Source organism: Cavia porcellus, unplaced genomic scaffold, assembly GCF_034190915.1.
Source record: "Cavia porcellus strain 051 isolate PalLab524CR breed Dunkin Hartley unplaced genomic scaffold, mCavPor4.1 scaffold_7, whole genome shotgun sequence".
Classification (NCBI taxonomy): Eukaryota; Metazoa; Chordata; class Mammalia; order Rodentia; family Caviidae; genus Cavia; species Cavia porcellus.
The window spans coordinates 12,472,321-12,495,551 of record NW_026947490.1 but is presented as its reverse complement, the minus strand read 5'-3'; the positions used below and the strand labels follow the sequence as shown (position 1 = coordinate 12,495,551).

The following is a 23,231-nucleotide window of genomic DNA, read 5'->3' as shown; positions in this document are numbered from 1 at the left end:
ATGCTACAGCCATCTGCGATGCCACACCCACGCTGTGACGCAAGAACTATGTAGGGACACCTTACAGGGAAGAGATCACTGCATTCCTAATAGGCCCATTTCTGTGCCTTTTCACAGCCATCCATCCATCAGCTCCTTTGTTACCCATAATAATCCGAACAACATGAGTACTACAGCCCAATGAATGAATGGACATTCATCTGGAGAGCAGGCTCAAAATTAGTAAGCTGGCAGAACTGGTATCTGAATCCAAATTCTATCTGCTAATGCACTCTTTTTTTTTTTTTTTCCGTCTTTTTATCGGTAACGGGGATTGAACTCACTACTGCCTGCTTCCAAGGCAGGCGCTTATGCCGCTGAGCTAAATCCCCAGCCCCAGCTAATGCACTCTTCTCACCATTCTGTGGAAATTTCCATTTTACAGAGGACATGGTTATTTAACGTTGATTAGTAACTAAAGGCACAGAAGCATAAGCCTACTCATCTATCATCACAAGCATCCTGCCTTTCGTGATCTTGGTATTTTTGGAAAGGGCTGAATTCAATGAGATTGTCTTAGTTACTTTTCTCTCACTACTGAGACAACATAACTGATATCCAATGTTAAAAGGGGAAAGGTTTATTTAGTTCACAGTTTGTAGAGGTTTCAGTGGCTGGCTCCATGACAGAAGGTAAACAAAAGAAAAGCAAACAAAGGAAAGACAAGAGACAAGCCTTGTTCTGTCCTTTATATTGTATCTAGTCTACCGGGATTAGGGTGGTGCCAGTGCAATCAGTGGACTGATTTAGCAATTACCTCCCCTTAACCCCAGCACCCTTAATCCCAGCACTGCACTATGAACGAACCACTCTAGATTCAGCCACCTCAACAAACAAAACAAACAAAAAAACAAACAAAAACCTTATGATTGCATGAGGCTTCGGGAGAACATCTGAACACAAGTCATAACAGGTGTTTTTTTTTTTTTCTTTTCTTCCATATTCAGGAACTGAGGTAAAAGCTGTAGTCAACAGCTTCTTGATGGCAGATCACTAAGGCCAGGTGAAGCATAGCGTAGCCATAGTGAGGCTCCTTCTGCTAGCCAAGCAAGGCCTCACCTATTGCTTCTGTCTTGACGATCCATCCCCAGCAGTGGCTCTTGCTGTCTGTTTCACTGACTCCTATTCACACTCAAAGTAATTAAGATTTTTTTTTTCCCACTCTGAGCTGCTGCAGGTACTAGACAGTGGATTGATCTGCATTTAATCACACCACAATGTGGTAGAGCACTAGGACACTTCAAGGGCCAACAGGAAGGGAGCACTGTACATCTATTTCCCAGGTGAGGAAAATTTTATATACATATGATGAAGTAATGCTGTCCCATATATCCAGTTTTCATGACCTCCAGAAACTTACTTTTAGCCACGCTATCAGTCTTGAAAATCTCCCAGAGCTGAAATTCAGACTCCATTTTTAAATCCAGATTTATTTTCTGTCTGGTAGTTTCCTGGACAAAGATTCTCAAATGGGGCATGCTTTGTCCACTGAAGGCAACAAACTGTCCCCAGAGGGTAGAAAAACAAGGCTGCTTATCACTTGTAAAAATATCCCTTATGGGAAGTGACACTTTCATGAATACCACTTGTCTGGCTTAGAATGAAGGTACAAGAAAAGGTCCTTTCCATTTAAGACAAATTTCTTTTGGCTTTCAAGGTCACATCAAACAACTTAGTTCTACAATAGCATCAGGCAGAAAGTCAAGATGAAATTCAGCCTTCCTTGGCATCTAAAAGCTGATTAAAAGGCTCTCTTTTCAGATTTATTGGTGGAACGTGTACCAATGTCTCAGTCTTCCAAGTGTATTAGGGGAACTTACTGTTGCCTGGGTTGTCATCGATCTACAGGATAGACTAAAAGCAGTCTGCATTCTATAGAAGTAATACCTGAGAGTATGCTGCATCGGGGTTCTAATTCTCATATTTACTGTATTAAATGTCCTTGCTTTAATTGGTAAGGAATTTTGGTGTAAAAAGCTACTATGCTTTGCAACTTTCTTAAAAAAAATGTTGTTTTATGTAAAATTTTTGGAGCATTTCTGTAAGTCTAAAATTTTATTAAAATAAAACATTTATTACCATAGGCACTGCCAGCTTTAACCTGTACATATCTGGATGTTTCCTTCTGGTTAATTCACAATGGCCCTGCCATCAATGGTTCTTAATGTAAGGAGATACAAACCACACATTCTCTGTAAACAAAACCCAAAAACGAAGGAGATTTTCATGCTTAACAGCCTTTAAACATAAGACAATTATTTCACATCATTTCTAACGCAGGAAACAGTTGTCACTCGAGGAAAAACTGACTGTCTTGGGCTAGTCCAGGGTCATGTTTGAACTAAGAGTTTTCCAAGTAATTATGTTGAATTCTCTCTTCAAAACTGTTACAGTTTCATCTCTGGCACCAAAGCTATGATTTCATAGAGCACAATTATATCTCAGTACTAGTGATAAGAATAACATATATTCAGTGAAAAAAAATTAGGAAAAGATGTAACAGTTGAATATAATTTCACCACCAGAGAAAACTGAGTAGACCCCCACCATGGCTTAGTCCTTTACAGAATTGATTATTTTATCTCTTTTCCATCCTAGCTTTATGATTTAATCTTGGGCAATGAGAATTCATTCTGAGGTCACTGAGGCATGCAGATACTCCATGGAGCTAGGATTACTACGGTGGAGGACAAAGAGATGGGCTCAGGAGGAAGAATTCACCAGTTTCATTTTCTAATACTTAATTTTTCAGTTTGCTGTGAAGTGGTTTAGCATAATCAGAACAATTTTATTGTTGTCTATTTATTTTTATTTCTGTGTAAGTTCTCAGATATATAATAAATTGGAAAAACGAAAGGTGTACACTTCAAATTTCAAAATTGCTAGTGCTTTTTTAATGAGCACAAGGAAGTAGAGTGAAGAAAAGTTATCTTTAGAAAAATGTAAAATGACAATTTTCATATTCTTGTATATATTCTATAAAGGCAAAGCCCACTTAGGTTACTGAGCGCAGAGCCTTCTGCCTCCTTCACGGCTGGTGGCAGGGTTCTGAGCATCACTCTGCAGCTACTCCTGATCTGTGCCTGAACTTTGAGCCTCATGAGAGGGAACAGGTGGAAACTAACATCTCATCTTCACTGCTGATAAAGGCTAGGCCCTTTCTGGCCCTTGTGCTGATTTCTCTGGGGAAGGCATGTGGCCTGTCCAGCTGCATGGGACTAGATTTCAGCTCCAATCTACCTACACTTCTGGCTACGCCAGACAAGAGAAGAAGGGCAGGGCTATGCCAGCAGGCCACAGCATAGTGCTGACTGCTGGGCATGCTGCAGCTGCAGTTCTAGGAGGAATATGCACTTTGCTGTCTTAGTGAACGCTGTCTTTATAGCTGTGGCCTGCCTGCCCTGCATAAGTGCAACACTCACAGTGGCCCTGTCTGACCCACATCCTCTCCCAAGTTGTGACAGAACTTAAGTCTATCTGACCTGGGTAAGAGAGTGCCTAGAGCGGGGATCAAAGCCAACCAGAATGGAAACAGCGCCCCTCTTAATAGTCTGCATCACTTTCTGCTACATAAAGAGCACATGCTAAATGATTCATGCTGGTGACCGACTCATACAATTTTATACTTTGGCAGGTTTGAAGAATGGCTTAGAGAAGCTAGTAAACGGAAGACTGTTAATACCCATACCTAGTTCATTTCATCCCAAGGGCCTAAAAGACTTTATAGAAAAGAACTGTGAAAGATTAGCACAAATATGTATCTCACTACAGGAGGATGGGCTCCTGTTACTACAGCAAGCACACCATCACTGTGTACATAATAGCTCATTTGAAATGTTAATTTATGCAGGTTAAAAAACCGAAAAAACTCCTCTATGCTTTTCTGCACACTGACCTATTTGTGTTTCCTTTTGCACAAAACCTGCTTTCTAGTAAACAATGAGACACGGTAGTGGCCCCTTCTTTTGTTCAGTAGCTTATTCATGGCTCCCTTAACAATATATAGGGAGACAGAGTTTGGAAATGGCAAGTGGTTGGCATCTGGGGCTTGGCAATACATGCACTGTGTCTGTCTTCAAGAAGGCATTTGCAATTCACAAAAGTGAGAGAAGCCTAAAGGACGCACTTTAAGGAAAGTAACTCGGAACCAAGGAAAATGAAACCACTTTAAGTAAGTTCATTCATTCATTCACTCATTCATTTGCTGAGCATCCTAACACTAACATCTTCAAGAACAGTGACAGAAATAACCAAGTTGATCCCTTTTAACTCAAAGAACTCAAGGTTCAGGAAAAAAAACAGAAGAGCTATGATATGGACATTATGGCCAGAGTGATACAGAAACAAGACTGGGTTTGGGGCAGGGGATAGTAATTGCCTGGATTAATAGTGAATGTTTCCCAAAAGGTTCACATGTAAAAGCTTGGAGAAGAGGTAGAATCTTTAGGAGATGGAGTCTACTCGGAGGCCTTCGGGGCTCAAAGAAGACTGCTAGACCCTTGTTCTCTGTTTCTCTTCTGGCTAGAGATCTAACTTTGCTCTATGTATCCTCCTTCCACCAACCTACCACTGCTCCTCCTCACCATCCACTGACTTACCAGAAGCCAGACCAATGGAGCTACCTGCTCTTGGATTTTGGGTCTTCAAAACTGTTAGCTAAATAAACCGCTTCACGTGGTAAAGTTAGTTGCCTCAGGTATTACATTGTAGTAACATGAAGTTGACTGGTAGAATGACTTTACAGCAGAGTCAGAGGGAAAAAGATTGCTACTTTTGTAGACACAAGCGCTTATATCAAGGAAAAGGAGACTGGCTGCCTGGGAGCGGCTGGGACACACTGGAAGGGAAAACAGGAGGTCAGACATTCAAAGAGCTTTTAGTTTATGGGGCATCCAGAGGGAAGAGGAATATTCTGACCTACACCATGTGTATGCAATTAGAAAAATCTAGTTCCATCCATGAAAAATCCCAGTGGGTCACTCCTTTGTTAAGAATAGATACCTAGTCTTGCTGTCTGGGGCAACTGCTTCCATAGATGTTCCATACTCGTTGATTTAACCAATCTTGGATGAAAGATATTTGGAAAAAAAATGTGCATCTGTACTGAAGACATAAGGACCTTTTCTTATGTTATTCCCTAAATATATACTATGGAAACTATTTACATAGCATTTACATTGGATCAGGTATCCTATTACAAAAGATACAAGAAAGTATTCATAGGCTTGACTCAAACACTGCTGTCACAAGGGACTTGGGTTCCTGTAGATTTTGGGATCTTGGGAGTGGAGCAGAGGTCTCTGGACCAATTTCCCTTGCACAAGGGATGGCTCTTCGGTTGCAGTTTGTGTCTAGATGTCCCCTCAAAGCCTCACGCAGTCATGGGGGTGAGCTTCTAGAGTTTGTGATTGATTCATGGTCCAATGCTGGGATTACGTGTGTGAGTGCTACACCTGCCCTGGAGTGGGTAGCCTGCATATAGTACATAAGGGACAAGCTTCATGTGGCAGATCTTAGTCCAACCTCCGAGAACTGTTTGTAATCTCCACATTTCTTGTCTCAGAAGAGTTTACGAAAGATCTTTATGGCTCTGTTAAAAATACATAGACACATCCAGTAATTTCTTTTCTTTACAAAAGTTACTTTAAAAATGTTATTTTCATGTCACCAGTTAACTTTTCCTCACCTCCACCTTGCTCTCAAAATATTTCAACATGAAAAAAACAAATAACAAGTAGCTACCTTTCTTTAAATATACAATATTAAAGAACGATCATCTTCAAGGACATAATCAGTGTAGTTTAAAGTGCAGAACCCTCAGGAACTAAAAAGAAAATAGTAAAGGTATAGTGCCTTCCTAATTACCATAATGCTCCAACATTTTTTTAAATGTAATGCAGATAGTCTCTATTTGAACTCACTTTAAACTTGAAAAATAAATTGAAAAATAATTCACATTACAGCACACTTATACATGTCTTTTCATCTTCCAAGTGTGGTAAACATTAATTAACCCTGGATAATTAAAGCAGCCATGGTTTACAATTTACTCATTCATCAGTCTCAAGCAAGTGCAAAGCATTTAAAGCCTTTTACAATTTGTAACAAATTAAATATGGAAATTAATTTTTAAATGAAGAGGTCACAAATTCAAGACATGTAATCCTTTGATTTAAATTTGATTTGTTTGAGAAAGAATCTTGGACAATATTTCATATTTTTAGAAGACAAAGGAAAGAAAACAAAACTGCATATTACGGGTGGGGCTGAATGTTCTCTCTCCCAGCATTTTCCTCCCCTCAATATTAAGTCAGCCCAGGGTTGCCTGTGATGGAACCACAGGGTCGTGGCAGACGTCACCAAGTTAGGATGAGGACACACCGTGGTAGAACAGCCCTTAGTCATTCTAGAGAAGACTCGGAAACAGACCCCTGGAGGGGCAGAAGGCAGCAGAGGGAAATGAAGGCAGGGCGAGAGCGAGGCACCTGCAGTGCAAATTAAGGCCAGTGATTACTAGCAGCACCAAAAGCGGGAGGAAACAATGCAACAGACTTCAGGGGGACGGTGGCCCTGCCAACACCTTGCTTTTGGACTACCAGTTTCCAGAATGACAAAGGAATGTATTTCTGATGGTTTTTAGGCCATCCAGTTTATAATAATTAGTTCCAGCAGTCCTAGGAAATACGGTCCATATAAATGAATACTATTTGCTGATGTGACAACCCTTTCTGGCTACCATGAACAGACTGGAGTATAATGTGGCTTCTTAGTGAGTTTTGTTCAAGGCTGGAATTAGGCAGATTAAGGAGAAGAAAACAGAGCTTTATGATCTACCGGTCTAATCTGGCCCATTTATTGAAGGGACATTTTCCTTCTAAACATCAGAAAGTCTTTTGGTAGAGATGACATTTCCTCATTTCTGCACATCCCTGTCCTTCTCTGTCCCAACCCCTTTTCTGTTCTTGACTGTCGGTAGCTGCATGTCTTATCCTGGTAAGACCGTGAGAGTCCCAGGTGCCAGTGCCAACCTGTAAACTCAGCAAGGCAGTGGGAGTGCCTCAGTTTCAAACACCTTGTAAACACAGAGATTATGTCATTTTCCCTCCAGCAGGCCAGAAGCTGAGCTGTCCCTGGCAGCAAAACATGTGGCAAATTCCTGGCAGGTTTCAGGTTTTACTAACCCCGGGGTGATGAAAACAAGACCTTCTTTAATGCCAGAATGGAGGCTGCTGCTGTATCTCTGGCCAGTAACTAACTTCAGTGAGGCTGGGCTAGCTACAGGCATCTGCAGAATTTGGCACATCGATTTCAACTTAGAGTTCACGTTTGAAAATTCAGTCTCAAAAAACGTCTTTCTCCAGTTGTCTAAATGCTGCACTTTTCACTTTTTCATGAAATCTGGATTGCTGAGTATTTTATGGGATGAGTGGTAGCAACGTCTAAATTATTTGTGATCCACTGGCACAGGCATGAGAAAACAAGGCAAACAGCACTGATTATGGATTTATCATCCTATAATTTGTTGTAATATCTGCCTGTGCTTCAGGGTTTAACACTGTGAATGTCTGGCTTTAGTCACTAGGAGACAAAGATAAAACGGTGGCTGCAGTGGCTCAAAATACATTTTAAAAATCCACCAGATCCTTCCTTTTTTGAGGTATGCTCCTGACACCCCCAGGAGGTCTTGGGTGTGAACTTCACAGGGTACAGTAAAGGCAGCTGAAAAGCCACCTGGTGTCTCAGTTCATCTTTGACGCAATAATAGAATCCTGACATTGGATAATTTATCCTGAAGAGGGATTTTACTTGGCCAACAGTTTTGGAGGCTGGCAAGGACAAGAGTGTGGCCCTGCCATCTCCTCCGTCACACCGTGGCCAAGAAGTGAGTAAGAGAGAGTGTGTGTGTGCGCGTGCATGTGTGTGTGTGTGAGAAAGAGAGAGAGAGAGAGAGAGAGAGAGAGAGAGAGAGAGAGAAAGAGAGAGAGAGACAGAGACAGAGACAGAGAGAGAGGAAGAGTGAGAGAGGGAGAGAAACTAAGCCAGAGCTCACCCCTACTAAGGAGCCCACTGTAGCTCACGCCACTCAATGCGCTCCTGTGATAATATTAATGTATTCAGGAGGGTTCCCTCTGACCTTCTCCGCTCTGAAAACCAAAAATACCCTGTTGGCAATTACATTTCCACATGGGCTTTGGAAGGGCATTCATAGCATATTACCTACTTTGGATGCCTTACAGTGTTGAAGAGGGATAAATATCTTTCAGAGTCTCCTCCAAATTTTTTTTTTTTTTTGGGCATGCTGAGTAGGTAATTGTTGAAGAATGATAGAAAGGTGGTACGCTGGGTCTACACAAGGCATGACTTAGCTAACTGTTATGGAGTGAATCATGTCTCCCCCATAGTTTTTATATATTGAGTCCCTAATTATCAATGTAACCATATCTGGAGAAGGGCCTCTAAAGAGTAATTAATGCCAAATGAGATTACAGGGTAGGGTCCTAATCTACAAGGACAGCTGTCCTTGTAAGAGGAAGTGATACCAGAAATGTCTCCCACTCTTAACAAAGGTCACGTGAGTATATAACAGGAAGGTGGCCCCTGTGAATCAAAGGGAGAAGCCTCCCCAGAAAGCAACTCATTTGTTGCTTCATATTGGACTTCTAGCTTTCCAAACCATAAGAAAATAGATTCTGTTATTTAAGGCATGCAGTCTGTGTATTTTGTTAAGGCGCTCTGTCTTTGACTGTTTTCCGTTACTGTAACTGAATACCATGGATTGAGTTAATACATAAAGAAAAAAGGTATATTTAGTTTATGACTTTGCAAGCCAAGAACATGGCACCAGCGTCAGGTAAGGGTCTTCCTGGGTCATCAATGGTCAGCCTCCACCAGTGAGACCAAGCAAGCTCTCCAGCCTGACCTTCTCCCCCTCCTACTAAAAATTCACTAACATAATTGTGAGAGCCTCATCTAATGTTAATTACCCTCTAAAGTCTCCCTCTCCAAATACCCATTAACATAGGATATGACCGTGGAGATTAAATTTCTGTAAGTTTTCTAATTGGAACACATCTGCAGTGAATAATGTTTACATTCCTAGTGGGGAACTGGTATACGTACACCATACTTCTTAATTCCTCTTTCCACATGAGTTCTGGAGGGACAAACACATTATAGCATGACCCTCGTCCACTAATGCATCCACACAGTACATGCAAAAGAAAGAGCAGTGGCCAAATGCCTTTTTAAAAAGGTGATCTGTGTTCACTCTTCCCTGTTTCTCAAAAGGTATGAAAAGTTAAGGGCAGAATGAATTACTATGCTCACTAGGATGCTCAAGGAAGTACTGTCCTGTCCCTTCATGGAAGTCTATTTTATTTCAGATGTACATCTGACATTGTGGCTCTTTTTTTTCTTTACTTTCATAACCATTCCTGAGTGCTCTTTTCTGTTACTTTGCTTCAATACAGTGGAGAGCAAATCCAAATAGTAACTTCCCTATGTGCTTGAGACATTTCCAATTGTGTGCTCCATTCACTTTGGGGGACAAGAGAGGAGATGGTATATGATTTCTACTTCTAGTCCTTACAGGGGATAATTTAAGAAGAAGCAAGAGAGTTTAATTTGCTCTCCTATATAACCTGGAAAATACACACATGATTGCTTAACACTGGGAGCTGTCTCTCAAGATTGGCACCTGCAGTTGGTACTCAACGTGTCTTTTCCAGTAATTTTTTGGCTGGCCTTCCTTCCTTCCTCCCTCCCTCCTTCTCTCCCTCTCTCTCTCTCTCTCTCTCTCTCTCTCTCTCTCTCTCTAGACTAGGTCTCACTGTACAGTTCAGGCTGGTCTTTAACTCAATCGGTAGCCCGGGCTGGCTTCCAACTTCTGGCAATCCTCCTGTCTCAGTCTCCCGAAGCTTGGGAGTACACCCATGTGCCATCACGACCAGCTATTGCCCATTTTCTAAAATGACACATAGTTCTTGAGTTAACACAAGGCTGTGCGATAGCTGTTCAAGATCAAGCTTTTACTACCATTTATCTTTTACATTCCAGGCATATTGCCAATTTTCCTTTTCATTCCTTATTAAAATAATGTCATTTTAGATTTGAAATTTAAGTAAAATGCCTATATCAATGATGAAAGGAAAGACTCTAAAAAGAAAGGAAAAGGAACTAGTACACAGAATGGTAGGTTTAAATTTTCTGAAAGAGACAATAAAATAGTAGATGGGGGGTATGAAGGACAGCATTTTATGAGGGAAGCCTGCCCTATGTTTCTATTGTTTACTTTCTTTAGATACAGTTAATTAAATTAGGAGGCAGTCGATGCCAGTGCCTTCTCTGCTCTTTTCTGGCTGTGCTCGGGATTGAACCTAGGGCTTTGCACATTCTAGGCAAGCGCTTTACCTGAACTACGTCCCTAAGCTTCTGTCAATGCCTTTGCCTTTCACAGCTGGTAAGAAGCTTTAGCGTGGAGAGATGAAAACAGCCATCAACACTGTCTCACCTCAACAGACCCTTCCTTCATGGAAAGTAACATTCCACTGTACTATCTTACACAGTCTTCACTTTGCAGACACAAACGCTGTTCATCTCATGGTGCGTTATATGCCGATAAGGCTTTGGAGTTCAAAATGTTGTCAAGTCAAAAATGCAGTTAGGATCCTTTGCTCACTGAATATCACAGCTGACCAACACAGCACGTTGTGGATAGCGGCTGTGTCTCCTCAAAATTACATGGCTGCACAGGAGCTGACATCACGATGCGGAAGGTCCCCAGCCAATCCGGGAAAAAGTCAAGATTAAAGTTCAAAGTGTGTTTCCACTGCCAGCGTATTGTATTAGCTTTATGGTAAAGCTGAAAAATCATTCAGCTGAGCTACAATAAATCAAAGGCCACCAGTAAACACTGCTGGAAACTCACGCAGATAATTTGGTGGGATCTATTAATCTTTAAAGTTTGCCATTGTTGCATGTTCAAGCCGTATGTAAATAGATTCTAAGTTTCTAAGAACTGTTCTATCTTTGCTTGGTATATAAGCATGAGTTTAAAATTTCTGAATGTTTTAAGAATCACTTGGACCAAGAAAAATGTAGATTTCTATAGACGGGGTGAGGACAATTATTTGTATTTTAATAGAATCCCTCCAAACTGCTGGGCTTCACTTGGCCCCAAGTATCCGTGAAGAAACAATGACTTCCAAGGTAACAATCTGCGTGGAGAATGAGTTTTTCTACAGGAGAATTCTAAATGAGGTTTTCATCTATAAGGAACTACAAGAACCAGACTGAATGCACTAACAGATACCACGCCCTCTCCTGTCTACCGAGTGACGGCCCCAAAGTGCAGACATCATGAGTGAAAGCTCGCGCAAGACGGCTACTCGGCTACTCACACCAGCCTTGATCCGTGGTGACTTTCTGAGAAGCAAGGCCCTGCCTGAGCATCCAGACCCACAGCACCGTTGGGGGCTCCCAAGTCTGCTCTCGTGTCCCTATTTTTCTTTAAATAAAAGGTATCTGATTTTTTTCACACCCCAGGTATTTAAAAAGTCCTTAGATTTCTGAAGAGTGTGGGTGGCCAGGAGGAAGCCCTGTGAGCCTTGACCATTTTTAGAACATGCACAGTTTCTGACTCTTGATTAAGCCATTTCATCAACCAGGACCCTTAGCTGAGGATTCCACTTGGCTCTGAAGCTTTCTTCTCCTTTGCAGGGAGCTGTGGTAGTAGCATGGATGCACATCTGTGGCTACAGCTGTCTGGGAAGGAAGCCAGCTCTACCTTTCTCATCAAAGAGATGCACAAAGCAAATCTTTCTCACCTTCTTGCATAGTATCTGACTTACAGATGGATGCCACATTTACCAAAAGACAGGATAATCAGGTCACTGTTATGGCTCCCTTAATGACTGTATTGCAACAACCCACAGACAATCTTGCCTTAAGTTTTCACTTTACATGTTAGGGAAGCCCTTCACATATCAGGCATAAGATGGTTTGTCACTTAAGACACACACAAAAGGCACTCAAGACTGAAGATACTGGCTTCTTGCCAGAAGGAAGAAAGAGAGATGAAGCCAACATAGTAATTAAGCTCCACAGACACTACGGCAGGGCCTGACTACTAGATTACAAAGTTCCTTCCCCTGGGCTCCACCTATTTCTGTTTTCCTCCAAACAGCCTTTTTCTCATTTTCTTTAGATTACTGATGGTGCTCACAGTACTCTGGAAACTGTTTGAGTTGATTCTTAGCAGAACATCATGGGGATATTTCTATTCTCGTTGATATCCTCAACACATTTAAAATAAGTTGGTTTGTTCCAAGCTGAGCATCTCTAACCTGATAATCTGAAATTTTCACAACATTGCAATTTCAGGTTTCTGGGTTAAAGATGGTGAGCTACTGAAGTCTATGTCAATATTCTAAAATTCAAAAACCTATGAAATACGACACGCTGTTCCCAAGTATTTTAGACAAAAGATACTCAACCTGAATTGAATTCAATTGAACCAAACCACGCCAGGAAACATTGCCCAAGGACCTGTTTTGATTTATACCATCTATCCTAATAAGCAGGAGAAGAAGACAGCAAGGGTGTATTAGGAAGTATAACAGAATTATATAAAAATTGGGAGCTCTTATGTGTCACTACAATGTAACACCCTGGGGGGAAAATACAGAGGTTGTCTAACACATTCACTGATCATTTAGGACGATAGCTTTAACCACTTCCATCCAAAGTTTCTTGAAAGTATTTCCAGCCAATGTTATATAGCAAATTCCTTACAGTCTTAAGGATATTGGATGAGGGTAGAGAAGGGAGGAGACGAAGAAAGAAAGAGAGGCTCTCTAAGGGGTGTTTGGGGAGAACTACAATTTTAAAGGTAATAATGCTTATAAAAAATGTGAACAGACTAAAGTGTAACTAGAGACAAACAGAAGTGCCTCTACCTACAGATGTGTTAATGTACCTGTCGGAATATCATGTGAAATTAGAAAGGGTAGAACGTACTAATTTATGAGGTAGAGTCAAATAGTTCAATATAAGGGTTGTGCCCATACACTGACTAACAGAATTATGAAAGTTTTTCATCTATTTGTCATGATTGGATATGACAGCCTTTTAAAAATTACCAATGTGATAATTTTTAAAAAGTATGCTGACTTATATTATTAATCATGGGAAGTTGTGCATCTTTCTGTTCATGACTAATTACTTGGGGCTTTTAAAAAATTAGTCCACACTATCAACTCATTTGGGCTTTTAATGACAAACATTTTTGTGGCACACTGTTTATTTTTTATAGGTTTAGAATATAGTGGTGTAGGTAAATTGAACTGGCTTATTGAGGTGCCAGAATAGACCCTCAAGTGAATTTCTTTAGGTTGGCTACGCTAAAGCAGTAATTCTCTAACATGTATCAGAGTGACTCACCCAGCTTGTTAAAACACAGACTGCTGAGCCTCACTGTTTACTATCAGTTTTTAATGTCCTCCAAAGGCCCGTGTGCTAATGGTGTCACCCCCACCTTCTGGATTTTTGGGGGATGGCAGAACTTTGAAGGGCTGGGATCTGTTGGAGGAAATGGGGTCATTAGGGTGAGCCCTTTCGGGGTTCTTGGGACCCTGGCCCCATCCTCTGCCTGTTTTGGTTTCATGGCTGGCGTGATTTGAGCACCTTCTGCCACATGCTCCTGACACGATGCACTCAACCCAAAGCAACAAGGTTGATACTCACGGACTGAAACCTCTGAAACCATGAGCCAAGATAAACCTTTCCAGTTGATTTACTGCAGGGATGGGGTGTGCAATCAGACAATGTACAAGTCTAAAATGTCCAAAGGTCATGCTTTGAGAATCATTGCTCTGAATAATTTTGCGGCATTGGTATTGGCAGTATTTACCTTTCCCAGGAGACACAAATACGCATGAGATTTGATCCATATTCTGGAAGTAGTAAATCACTGGCAAGTATGTAGCCAAGTAATACCAGACATACTCCCTACACGAACTAGAACTATGTAAAGCACAGATAGTCTGGGTTGATGATTTAAAGGGAAAGGTGAACTGGGAATGCAGCTCAGTGGCTGAGTGCTCACCTGAGATGCTGGAGGCCCTGGATTCCATCCCACAACCAGAGAACTCAAACCATCAAAAGAAAAGGCAACACAAGAGCTAAGGTTTAAAGATGGAAAGGATAAGTCAGCATGGCAGAGGGGCCTTTTTAGAATACAGAAGAGTGTAAATAAATGTACCCAAGCCCCTGGATATAGTACCAGCTTTTCTGGAAAGTCCTGGTATAAACAAGAGAAAAGGGGAAAAACTGCTTTTCCTGTCCAAAGCTATTTTGAGGATCAAGTGAGAGTTACAGGGGCGAGTTAAAATAAAAGTGAAGTCTGTGATCAAAAGAAGACAACGGCAATAATATAAACCTAGAAAAATATACACAAAACCACGTATTATTTTTATTCCTTTTTCATCTCCCTTTACTATGTACATTTGAGTGGCAACAAATAAATAGCACTTTCTCAACCACGAAACACACTCTTTCTAGTAGCTTGGCGCACAACCTCATCGCCTGTATGATTCCACGTTGGCAGCAACACATCAATCATGTGCCATCTGCCAATGGACTCAGCAATCTACACTTTGTGTTAGAATCCTTGCAAATGGTGGTATCTTGGTTGAGAATTATTAACTTTTGCTTGTACTCACACTGTGAAGAAAAATCTAATAGTGGCAATCACATGGAAGAAAGGATGCCTACTGCGTGTTTTGGAATAAGATTTTAAGTGAGCAGAGAATACTAACACAGCACTGAATTCCTGCAATGTACACACTGTAGCTGATATTTCTATCCTTCCTGAATACCTAGATACTGAGGTATGCATTTTAAGGGTACTCAGTCTTTCAGGTTGGGAGCATCTTATTACTCAGTCATAAATGCTGGAAGAAGGACATTTCAATGAAAATATGCTGAGCTAAATATAGACAAACCCAAGGTCGGGCTGGCTCAGGTCGCTGCTTCTGAATACCATGAAAGCTGCAGGTGACCTCCCTTTCCTTCTTATTTCTGGTCTCTACTGGCTTATGTTGCAGCCTCACTAAGACCAATGCTGTAGAAGAAGCTGAAGACAGACATACAAAACTGGGTATCTGCTCTCAAAGGATGGGCAGATTTGTCTGAATCCCACTCATGGCAACAGCAAAGACACAGAGACAAATGTGGAACGATACAAGTAGCTGCCAATTGCTGTTTTGAAGAATTAACTCATGCTTCAGGAGTACATGTAAATATATAATAATTATAGTAAGTGAAACAGATCAAGTAGGCTATTTTAAATGCACTGCCACAGGTGTCAGTGAGGGCGGAAATTAACAGCTTAGCCTTTGCCCTTTGACCATGTATTTTATGCTCCAAATCTAAAAGACTGTACAAATGGAGTTTCAACATGTACCAAATCAACATTTCTTTGTAGTTCCTTTTTCATTTCTCTCTCTCTTTCTTTCTTTTTTTTTTGAGACAGGGTCTTGCTATGTACTTCATGATGCTGGCCTTGAGCTCACTGTGTAGCAAAAGATGGCCTTGAACTTATGGCGATCCTGTCTCTTGCTGGGTTTATGGGCCTACGCCAGCACACCTGGCCTGGACCATGTTTCATAACTTGTAATAGTTATTGGTTGATCCACATGATCCATAATTTTTGATGAGATATTATACCTTACTTTCCATAATGTATTTTCTAAGACAGCTTATGCTATAGATGCCAGAAGCACTGGTAATAATGAATAACAGAGCTTACTCAGGAAATGTACTGTAAAATTTGTTTCAGAGCTGAGCAGAAGAGGCAGATTAACATTCTTTCCAAATATTGTCTCACATGCAAACAAATGTATCTCATTCCCAGTTAGTCTTTGTGGAAATGTATTTCAAAATTAATTTCAATTTGGATTCATTTCCATATTCAGGGTGGCAAACATCACTATGGCTTTCACTATGGTTTATTTTTTTTTTTTTAAAAGAAACTTAAAGGCAGCTGCTTATGAAAAACAGAATAAGCAGTCCTTGTTATAGTTCAAACTCATTGTTCCCAAGACTTTACAAAAACCAGGACACATCTGTTGTCACATTGCATGCCAGGAAACAGTGCTACTGTGGTCTGACTTACTCCCCACTCTTTTTTGTTAGGGTTTCTTGTTTGATTTTGTTTCAAATTACAGGGCCACACACAATAGTTGGTGAATTGAGAAAATAACTTTGGAATGGCACTCGCTCATCACAGAAATCAGCAGAGCTTGATATGAGAGAACTTGCCTTGGCTTCTTCCACCTGGTCAAGGGCTGGAACACATATAAACTATGGGCGTGTCACAGCCATTACAGTTTGAGAAAAAGCTCCTGAAGAAATTCCTCGAATCTCACCAAAACTTGTAATAAAATGACAGGGTGCTAAATCAATTCTACTACTTCCAAATACTGACCTTCCTGAATGGGGCTCAAGATGGAAATCGTCTCATAGTAGACACCAGTTCAAGTATAGTGTTGCTTAAACTTTATTTAAAAAATTATGATAGAATATTCCCCCAAATTGATCTATATCAATCCAATGTAATCCCTACTTTTTTTAAATACAGAAAGTTGGAAATTCATGTGACAATGCAATAGTCAAATCAATATGAAGAAGAAGAAAGGTAAAGGACCACACCTGCTGATTTAAAATTGACTACACAGCTATAGCAATTAAAGTAGTACAGTAATAAAGCAGGTATCTATGGATCAAAGGAAGAGAACTGAGACCAAGGAAATTTGGGCTGAATTTAGACAAGGGTGCAAAGATCAAAGGGGGAAGGAATAGTCTTTTTCAAAGCATGGTATGGGCATCTGGAAATCCACATGAAAAAGAATTTAGCTGGACCCTTACCTCGCACCATACATAAAAATTAACTCAATATGAATCAAAGGTTAAACCAAGAGACAAACCAAAAAACTCTTAGAAGCAAATATAAATCATTGTAACCCTGGATTGAGTAATGGTTTGCAATAAATAGTAACAAATCAACAGAAACAAAAGAATTCATCAATTGGATTTTATTCAAATTTTAACTTTGTCGAAAGGACACTATTAGGAAAGCATAAGACAACACACAGAATGTATAAAATATTTTCAAATCATATATTTGATAAAAGTCTAGTAGACTATATGGAGAACTCTTATAGCTCGACAATAAAATTTGGACTGAAGAAAATGACCCACAGTGAATACTGATAATGGCATGAAGAGAACAGTGTGACTGATATTTAATTTATCTAAAAACTACCAGTCTCCATTTGGAGCACAATAAACAAGATGAAAATATTTTAGTGAATTATGTATATCAAGAAGAACAATTTGTCTAACAGAATGGTAGATGGGTTCTGTTTTGTGAGATATGGTGAAAAGTTGAATAAGGTATTCTGAGACTATTAGAAAACTAAGAAAGGAACATGGCTATGTTTGTAGATGATACGAATAAAAGTTGTTTCCAGATGTCTATGTCAGATATAATAATTCACATATATTTAGATGTCACGTTTTTGAAAACCAAAGAGTAAGAACAGAATAATTCAATAGCTCTCTCATTTTATTTACTTTATTGTTTCTCATTTGATGTTCTTTCTTGACTAGCAATTACATGTGAAGACACTTAAAATTCTCAATAGAACTAAATGTTCTGCTGTTAGATTGAGAAGTTTGGTAAATATTCTATTTTTAATCTAGTCCAGCTTGTACTATAGCAGTGAATTTATTAGATAGGCATAGAAAATGGAAATACTGTGTGTGAAATAAACATGCTGCATTTCTCCTGAAAAGTGGGAAGTTTTATCAAGGGGCTACTGTAAAACTGCAATAAAAACAAGTAGTCCTCTCACTAGAGAGACTTTCTTGATCCCCTGCCACATTTTCAATACCAATCCCATTAAGTAAGGATTTGTGCAGCCAGAGAGCCTTCCTGAATCTGTTTTATAATAATTCATGTTTTTATTAATTTTGAATGCAGACACAAAAAAATAAAACCAAAGCACGAAACAATGTCATCTTCATTCCCTTTTCCTGCCTACTGCCTTTCCCCTAAATCAGTCACTGCAGCCTTCTGTAAAGCAGCCATCTCCAAGTTGACAGCTACAATCCTTTTAGCCTTGAGGTAGCTGAACGCGAGCCACTCTGGTTAAATAGCCTCAGTATGAACAGAATGAGAAGAGAGCACTTCTAGTGCAGATTTAAAGAAGACTGAAAAGGGGGGAAATGCCCCAATGATGTAAAAATAATATTTTGACAAAACAAAAGGTGAGGTGAACTACGAAGGGACTCTGCCTTTTCAAAGCATTAAAGATGATTCCAGCAGAATAAAGACCTTGAAGGGAGCAATATTTTCACCAAAATAACGATTCTACTATTTCTTAAATGAACCAAATAAAGACCTACACAGACATTTAAAGTGAAGAATGTGAAATAATGCTTTAAGCCTTTCTTAGCAAGAAGGTTTCATAATTGGAGTATAAATAATCACTCTTTAAAAGAAAAATATCACAACTGTGCCTGAGAACTTACAAATAAAATGTCAAACTGTATTAAAAATTACTACAAAATAGTAGAAGTTAAGCCTTTTAAAACCCAACTAACACATTGTTTTGAAGATTCACAGGACAGCTAAGTAAGACAACTGAGTCACACCGAAGTACGTGAACTGGGGAGATGACTGTGTAACAGATGCCATGATATAATCCAGGGCCATGTTATAAAAGTTAACAGACTTTAGAAGTCTGCTTTCATTTTTCATTTTGCTGTGTCTGCCAGCCATATCCATTCTGTTGGCTTGATCGACTGCCAATAGTGTTAGAGAATGCTAGGCTGAGGAAATAATTTTCTTTCGTGGAATGCATATACTTGGGGCCAAGGAAGGAGCTGAGGGTGAGTTTTCAGGGCTGTAGAGCAGCCTGACCCATCTAAGTTAAAGAGCACTGACTCTGTAGCCTGGAGATTTGCTTCCATCTTGTGTCTGAAACTAACTACTAACACTATCTACAAAGGAGGAGCCTGAGTTGAAGACAATGAAGACAAGGATGAGTTGGAGGAGCTCAAAGGAGAAGAGAGTAGTAGAGATAAAAACAAACAAATAAATATTAACATGGGGTAGGGTAGAATTAATGGTGGTTATTCAATGCTTTGGACATGGAGCTTACATAGAAGAAAACGCCATGTGAGAGAGAAGCACTAGCAGAGAGAATACTGCTTTGGGATTCAGGCAGACCTGGGCCTTCTATCCCTTGACTATCTGTGCTGGCAACAGTGGGCTCTCTCAGGTTTGGTTTCTTCAAATCTAAATCAAGGATTCTATCAATGAATTCCTCAGGGCTGTCAATACCTCATTCTTATGATGTATTTTTGTGAAATACAAGAACACTCGGCTTGAAGCAGAGCCAGTCCAAAGCCAGAGGTTGCTCTGCTTAGTGGGACATCGAGCCTAGTACTCTCTCTGAATTTCCTGTCACATCTATGTGACATGATCTTGAACCTCAAGAGTGAAATTGATAAAGTGTGCCATCATGGTCAGACAGTCATGTACTCACAGCACGGCTGCCATTCGAATGCCAGCCATTGTTGCTCACGCCCTATGCAAATTAGTGTGGATTTACAGGAGCATAGACATTTTGGGTGAATTCTGAAGGAAGCAACTTTTCAAGAAAGAAAACAGGCACAGTACTAGGTGCAGCTATAATAATACTTCAGTAGTAAACTTGGGGAATATTGAAGAGGAAGAATTTGAGGTGCAGGCAGCAATGTAAGAAAGATAGCATCTGAGCTAATGCACCGGATGGGTGGAGCTGGATTTGTACAGGAACACACATCAGTGGGAGAACAGATAGGGTTTGAACTTGATAAGAAGCTCATAGGTGAGGGAGAAGATGGCATTATAGATGAGTTTAGGGTAACTAGGAAAACTCATTAGAGAATAACACAATACATTTCCAGGGGAACACAATAAATCTCTGGAACCCCAGTCATATACACATTGATTGGCGCTTCAAAGACAGCTGAGATATTCTGGGCGTAGTCTACTGCTAAACCTACAGATCTGGGATTTACTGGAGTTCATGGTAATGTACATAAAAAGATGGGGTACCTCAAGGAAAGGCAACAGGGAAAGACAAGCTGAGGCCAGAGGTCACTCCAGTCACAATTCATTTATAAAATTTCACAAACATGAAACCAATTTGTATGACACTCACAGCACTCCTAGTTTCTAGAGTAACTTCCTTTTTTGCCATTTTTGCCCATAATAGAGTTCTAATTTGGGAACATAATTTGCAAAAGCCAATATACCTGATAGCACAATAAAAACACGGATACTTGCAGTTCATCACACTGGTTGAAATCCTTCACCAGAAAGCAACTGCCCCCATTATTTAATACTACTATTACTGCTCTCAGATGTTCAACTGAATTAAGCATCCAAATCACTTTTTCACAAAAGGCACGCATTTGGAGATCCCTTTACATCTCGTCCTTTTGCCAGTGGGTCTGAATTTTAGTATCTTCCTCATTTGTACTGACTTGAATCCAAATGTAAAGTTTGATTATTTAGAGCAACGCCAAATAAATGCAAATGACACTAATGACACGCATGAAACCAGAGACTTTACCAATACTACAAGACAAAAACTAGAAAAGAAAAAAAGCTCTGAAGATTTTATTTAGAAAGTATGCCAAAAAATCAAATTTTTTATTATGCAGAATTGTATACAACTAAAGAGCCATTCTCCCCAGCAAGCTCTCTTATTTCTCTTTGGTGCCCAAGTCAACTTAATGGAAGTTTGTTATTGTAAACTTTTCTTTCTATGGGAAATAAACATTTAAAGGTGGAATTACCTAGGATTCCAAATAAAGGATTTTTTAAGACTATCTTTCAGGAGTTGATGTCCAATACACTTAGAATGGTACAATTTAAAAAACAACATTTCTTGAACTAACCTGATGGCAGAACATCTTTTCTTTTCTTAAAGAAAGAATTCCATGATTCTAATGATCTAAACAGCCTCCTTGTCATTGAGATTTGAAGTCTACTGGGAAACACTATTACTGGATATTCTGCAACATACTAAGAATCTGAATCACCATCTGTTCTGTGACTCACTGGTGGCAAATGTTTTCAGTAGTGGATTACTAAATAAAAAGAATAATTTAATTAGAAAGAATCAACCATAATTATTGGGTAGGAGTGGAATGGGTCATCAAATTTGTCATCCTGTGAAATGGCTCATTTCCCTATTGTTGGTTATTAGCAACATTACCTCAATTGAAGTCACATATGAAAATAGGCTTAAGACAACTGTAAGGTGAAAGTACATTCATCTACTAAGAATGAATTATCTGGTTTTGTCTCTTATAGAACCTTTTTGGAGGACTTTCTTGTATTCATATATTTTTAAAGTCCCTCACTGATTTCTCTCTTCCAATATATTTAACACATATATTCATTGTCTAAAGAAATTTAATACTCCTTGTGCATAAGAAAAAAAGCATGGAGTATCCTCGAAACACCTTGGTCAACATGGAATTCCCCTTCTGAGCATGAATGACACATGAAGCAATTTTTGGGAATGTGGAACGTAAAGCGTAGTTGATTCCATCCGTTTAGTAACACAACATATTCACCTGACACATGCTGCACATTTACAACATTGCTGGGCAGTATTATGTTAGAAAGTGAGAAACGGTATTGGCATGAAACATGTAAGAGCAAGGCAAGTGCTCTTTTGAGTAAAGTCTTCAGGAGTTTCTGTAATGGGTGTGTGCTTAGGCAACTTTTATCTACTTCCAACTCAATTAACAAAGAGCAGAATTCTTTAGAGGATATTCCATGTTTACCTGCTTATTTGCTGACTGTCTATGCACCAAATCTCTATGTACAGATACTTGCTTTATGTTGAAAGATATACTTCCACAACTGTCAATCTCTGTATCTTTATGAGGACAGGCATTTGGAGGCTTCTGTAGAAACATGCTATTTAATACTTTACTGCCTTTCCCAGAAAAACAGAAAAGAGAGAATCTAGTCATATGAAATATTAAACACATCATTAGGAGAACTAGAAAATAAAAAGAGTGGCCACGTGCTGCAAGTTCCCTGGGTTTGAGAACGTATGAACTATTGTTATTTAGGATGTTATCACAGAGTCAAGTGGGTGATGGATACATGGTAATCCTCGGTATTATTTTTTTAATTCCTGTGAGAGCATGATTACTTCAAAATAAGTTCCACAGTCCGTGACCTTTGAGTTTATACTAAAATGTAATTCAGAGAATACTCATGGTATTTCTTTCCTACCAAAGAGAAATATGATTTGCTGAATATAATAAAAACCTCAAGGTCAAATCCCAGTTATGTGTTTTGGCTGTGCTACTTACAGTGGGAGGGATACAGGCAAATAAGTTACTCAAATTCTAAGTCTGAGGCTTTCCATTTGTAAAATGGGCTACTTCATAAGGTAACAGTGAAGAGGAAAGCGTTATTTTTCCCTGAAATGTTAAGCAGCAAGGAGATACCAACAAGATAAGCTAAGAAAATAATTGCTGACCAGCATCATTCCATAATAAGTGGCTTACTGTTATACTAAGAATCATTCTTTCTTTCTTTCTTTTTTTCTTTTTTCTTTTGGTCTTTTTCCTTTTTACCGGTACCAGGGATCGAACTCACGACTGCCTGCTTTCAAGGCAGGCGCTTATGCCGCTGAGCTAAACCCCCAGCCCCATACTAAGAATCATTCTTTCAATCTTACTGAAGGAGAATTAAACACAGATGCAACTGCAAAGATGAGAGGTATTCCATCATGTAGGAGTTACATGGTAAACACGCTCTTCTAACTGCTATGCATGTGCAAACTGGTGATTCCTGATGCACAAATCACCCCAACCTCTGCAGGCAAAAACGTATTTACAGGCACAACATTAAAAACATGCTTACTTACCAACTTCATCCTGAATCTCCTCAGCCACGGCAGGGACGTTGTAGAGCAGGGAGAGAGACTGGTTCATGCGCTCATAGATCACACGGAGGTGTGTCATAACCTGCACGGGAGGAAGTCAACTCCAGGTAAGACCTCTCTATGACACTGATAGCTACCTTCCTCAATGAGAACTGGAAATAA

General features: G+C 39.7%; 1 protein-coding gene across 7 annotated transcripts in view; it reads right to left on the bottom strand.

Moving 5' to 3' along the window:
- The window catches only part of App (amyloid beta precursor protein), a 240,414-nt gene that overhangs the window by 27,711 nt on the left and 189,472 nt on the right, over positions 1–23,231 (bottom strand). For all 7 annotated transcript variants that reach the window (XM_003467185.5, XM_013149773.3, XM_013149772.3 and 4 more), the window contains one exon: positions 23,052–23,151. In XM_003467185.5, coding sequence (XP_003467233.1) covers positions 23,052–23,151 — 100 coding nt within the window. The remainder of the gene's footprint in view (positions 1–23,051; positions 23,152–23,231) is intronic.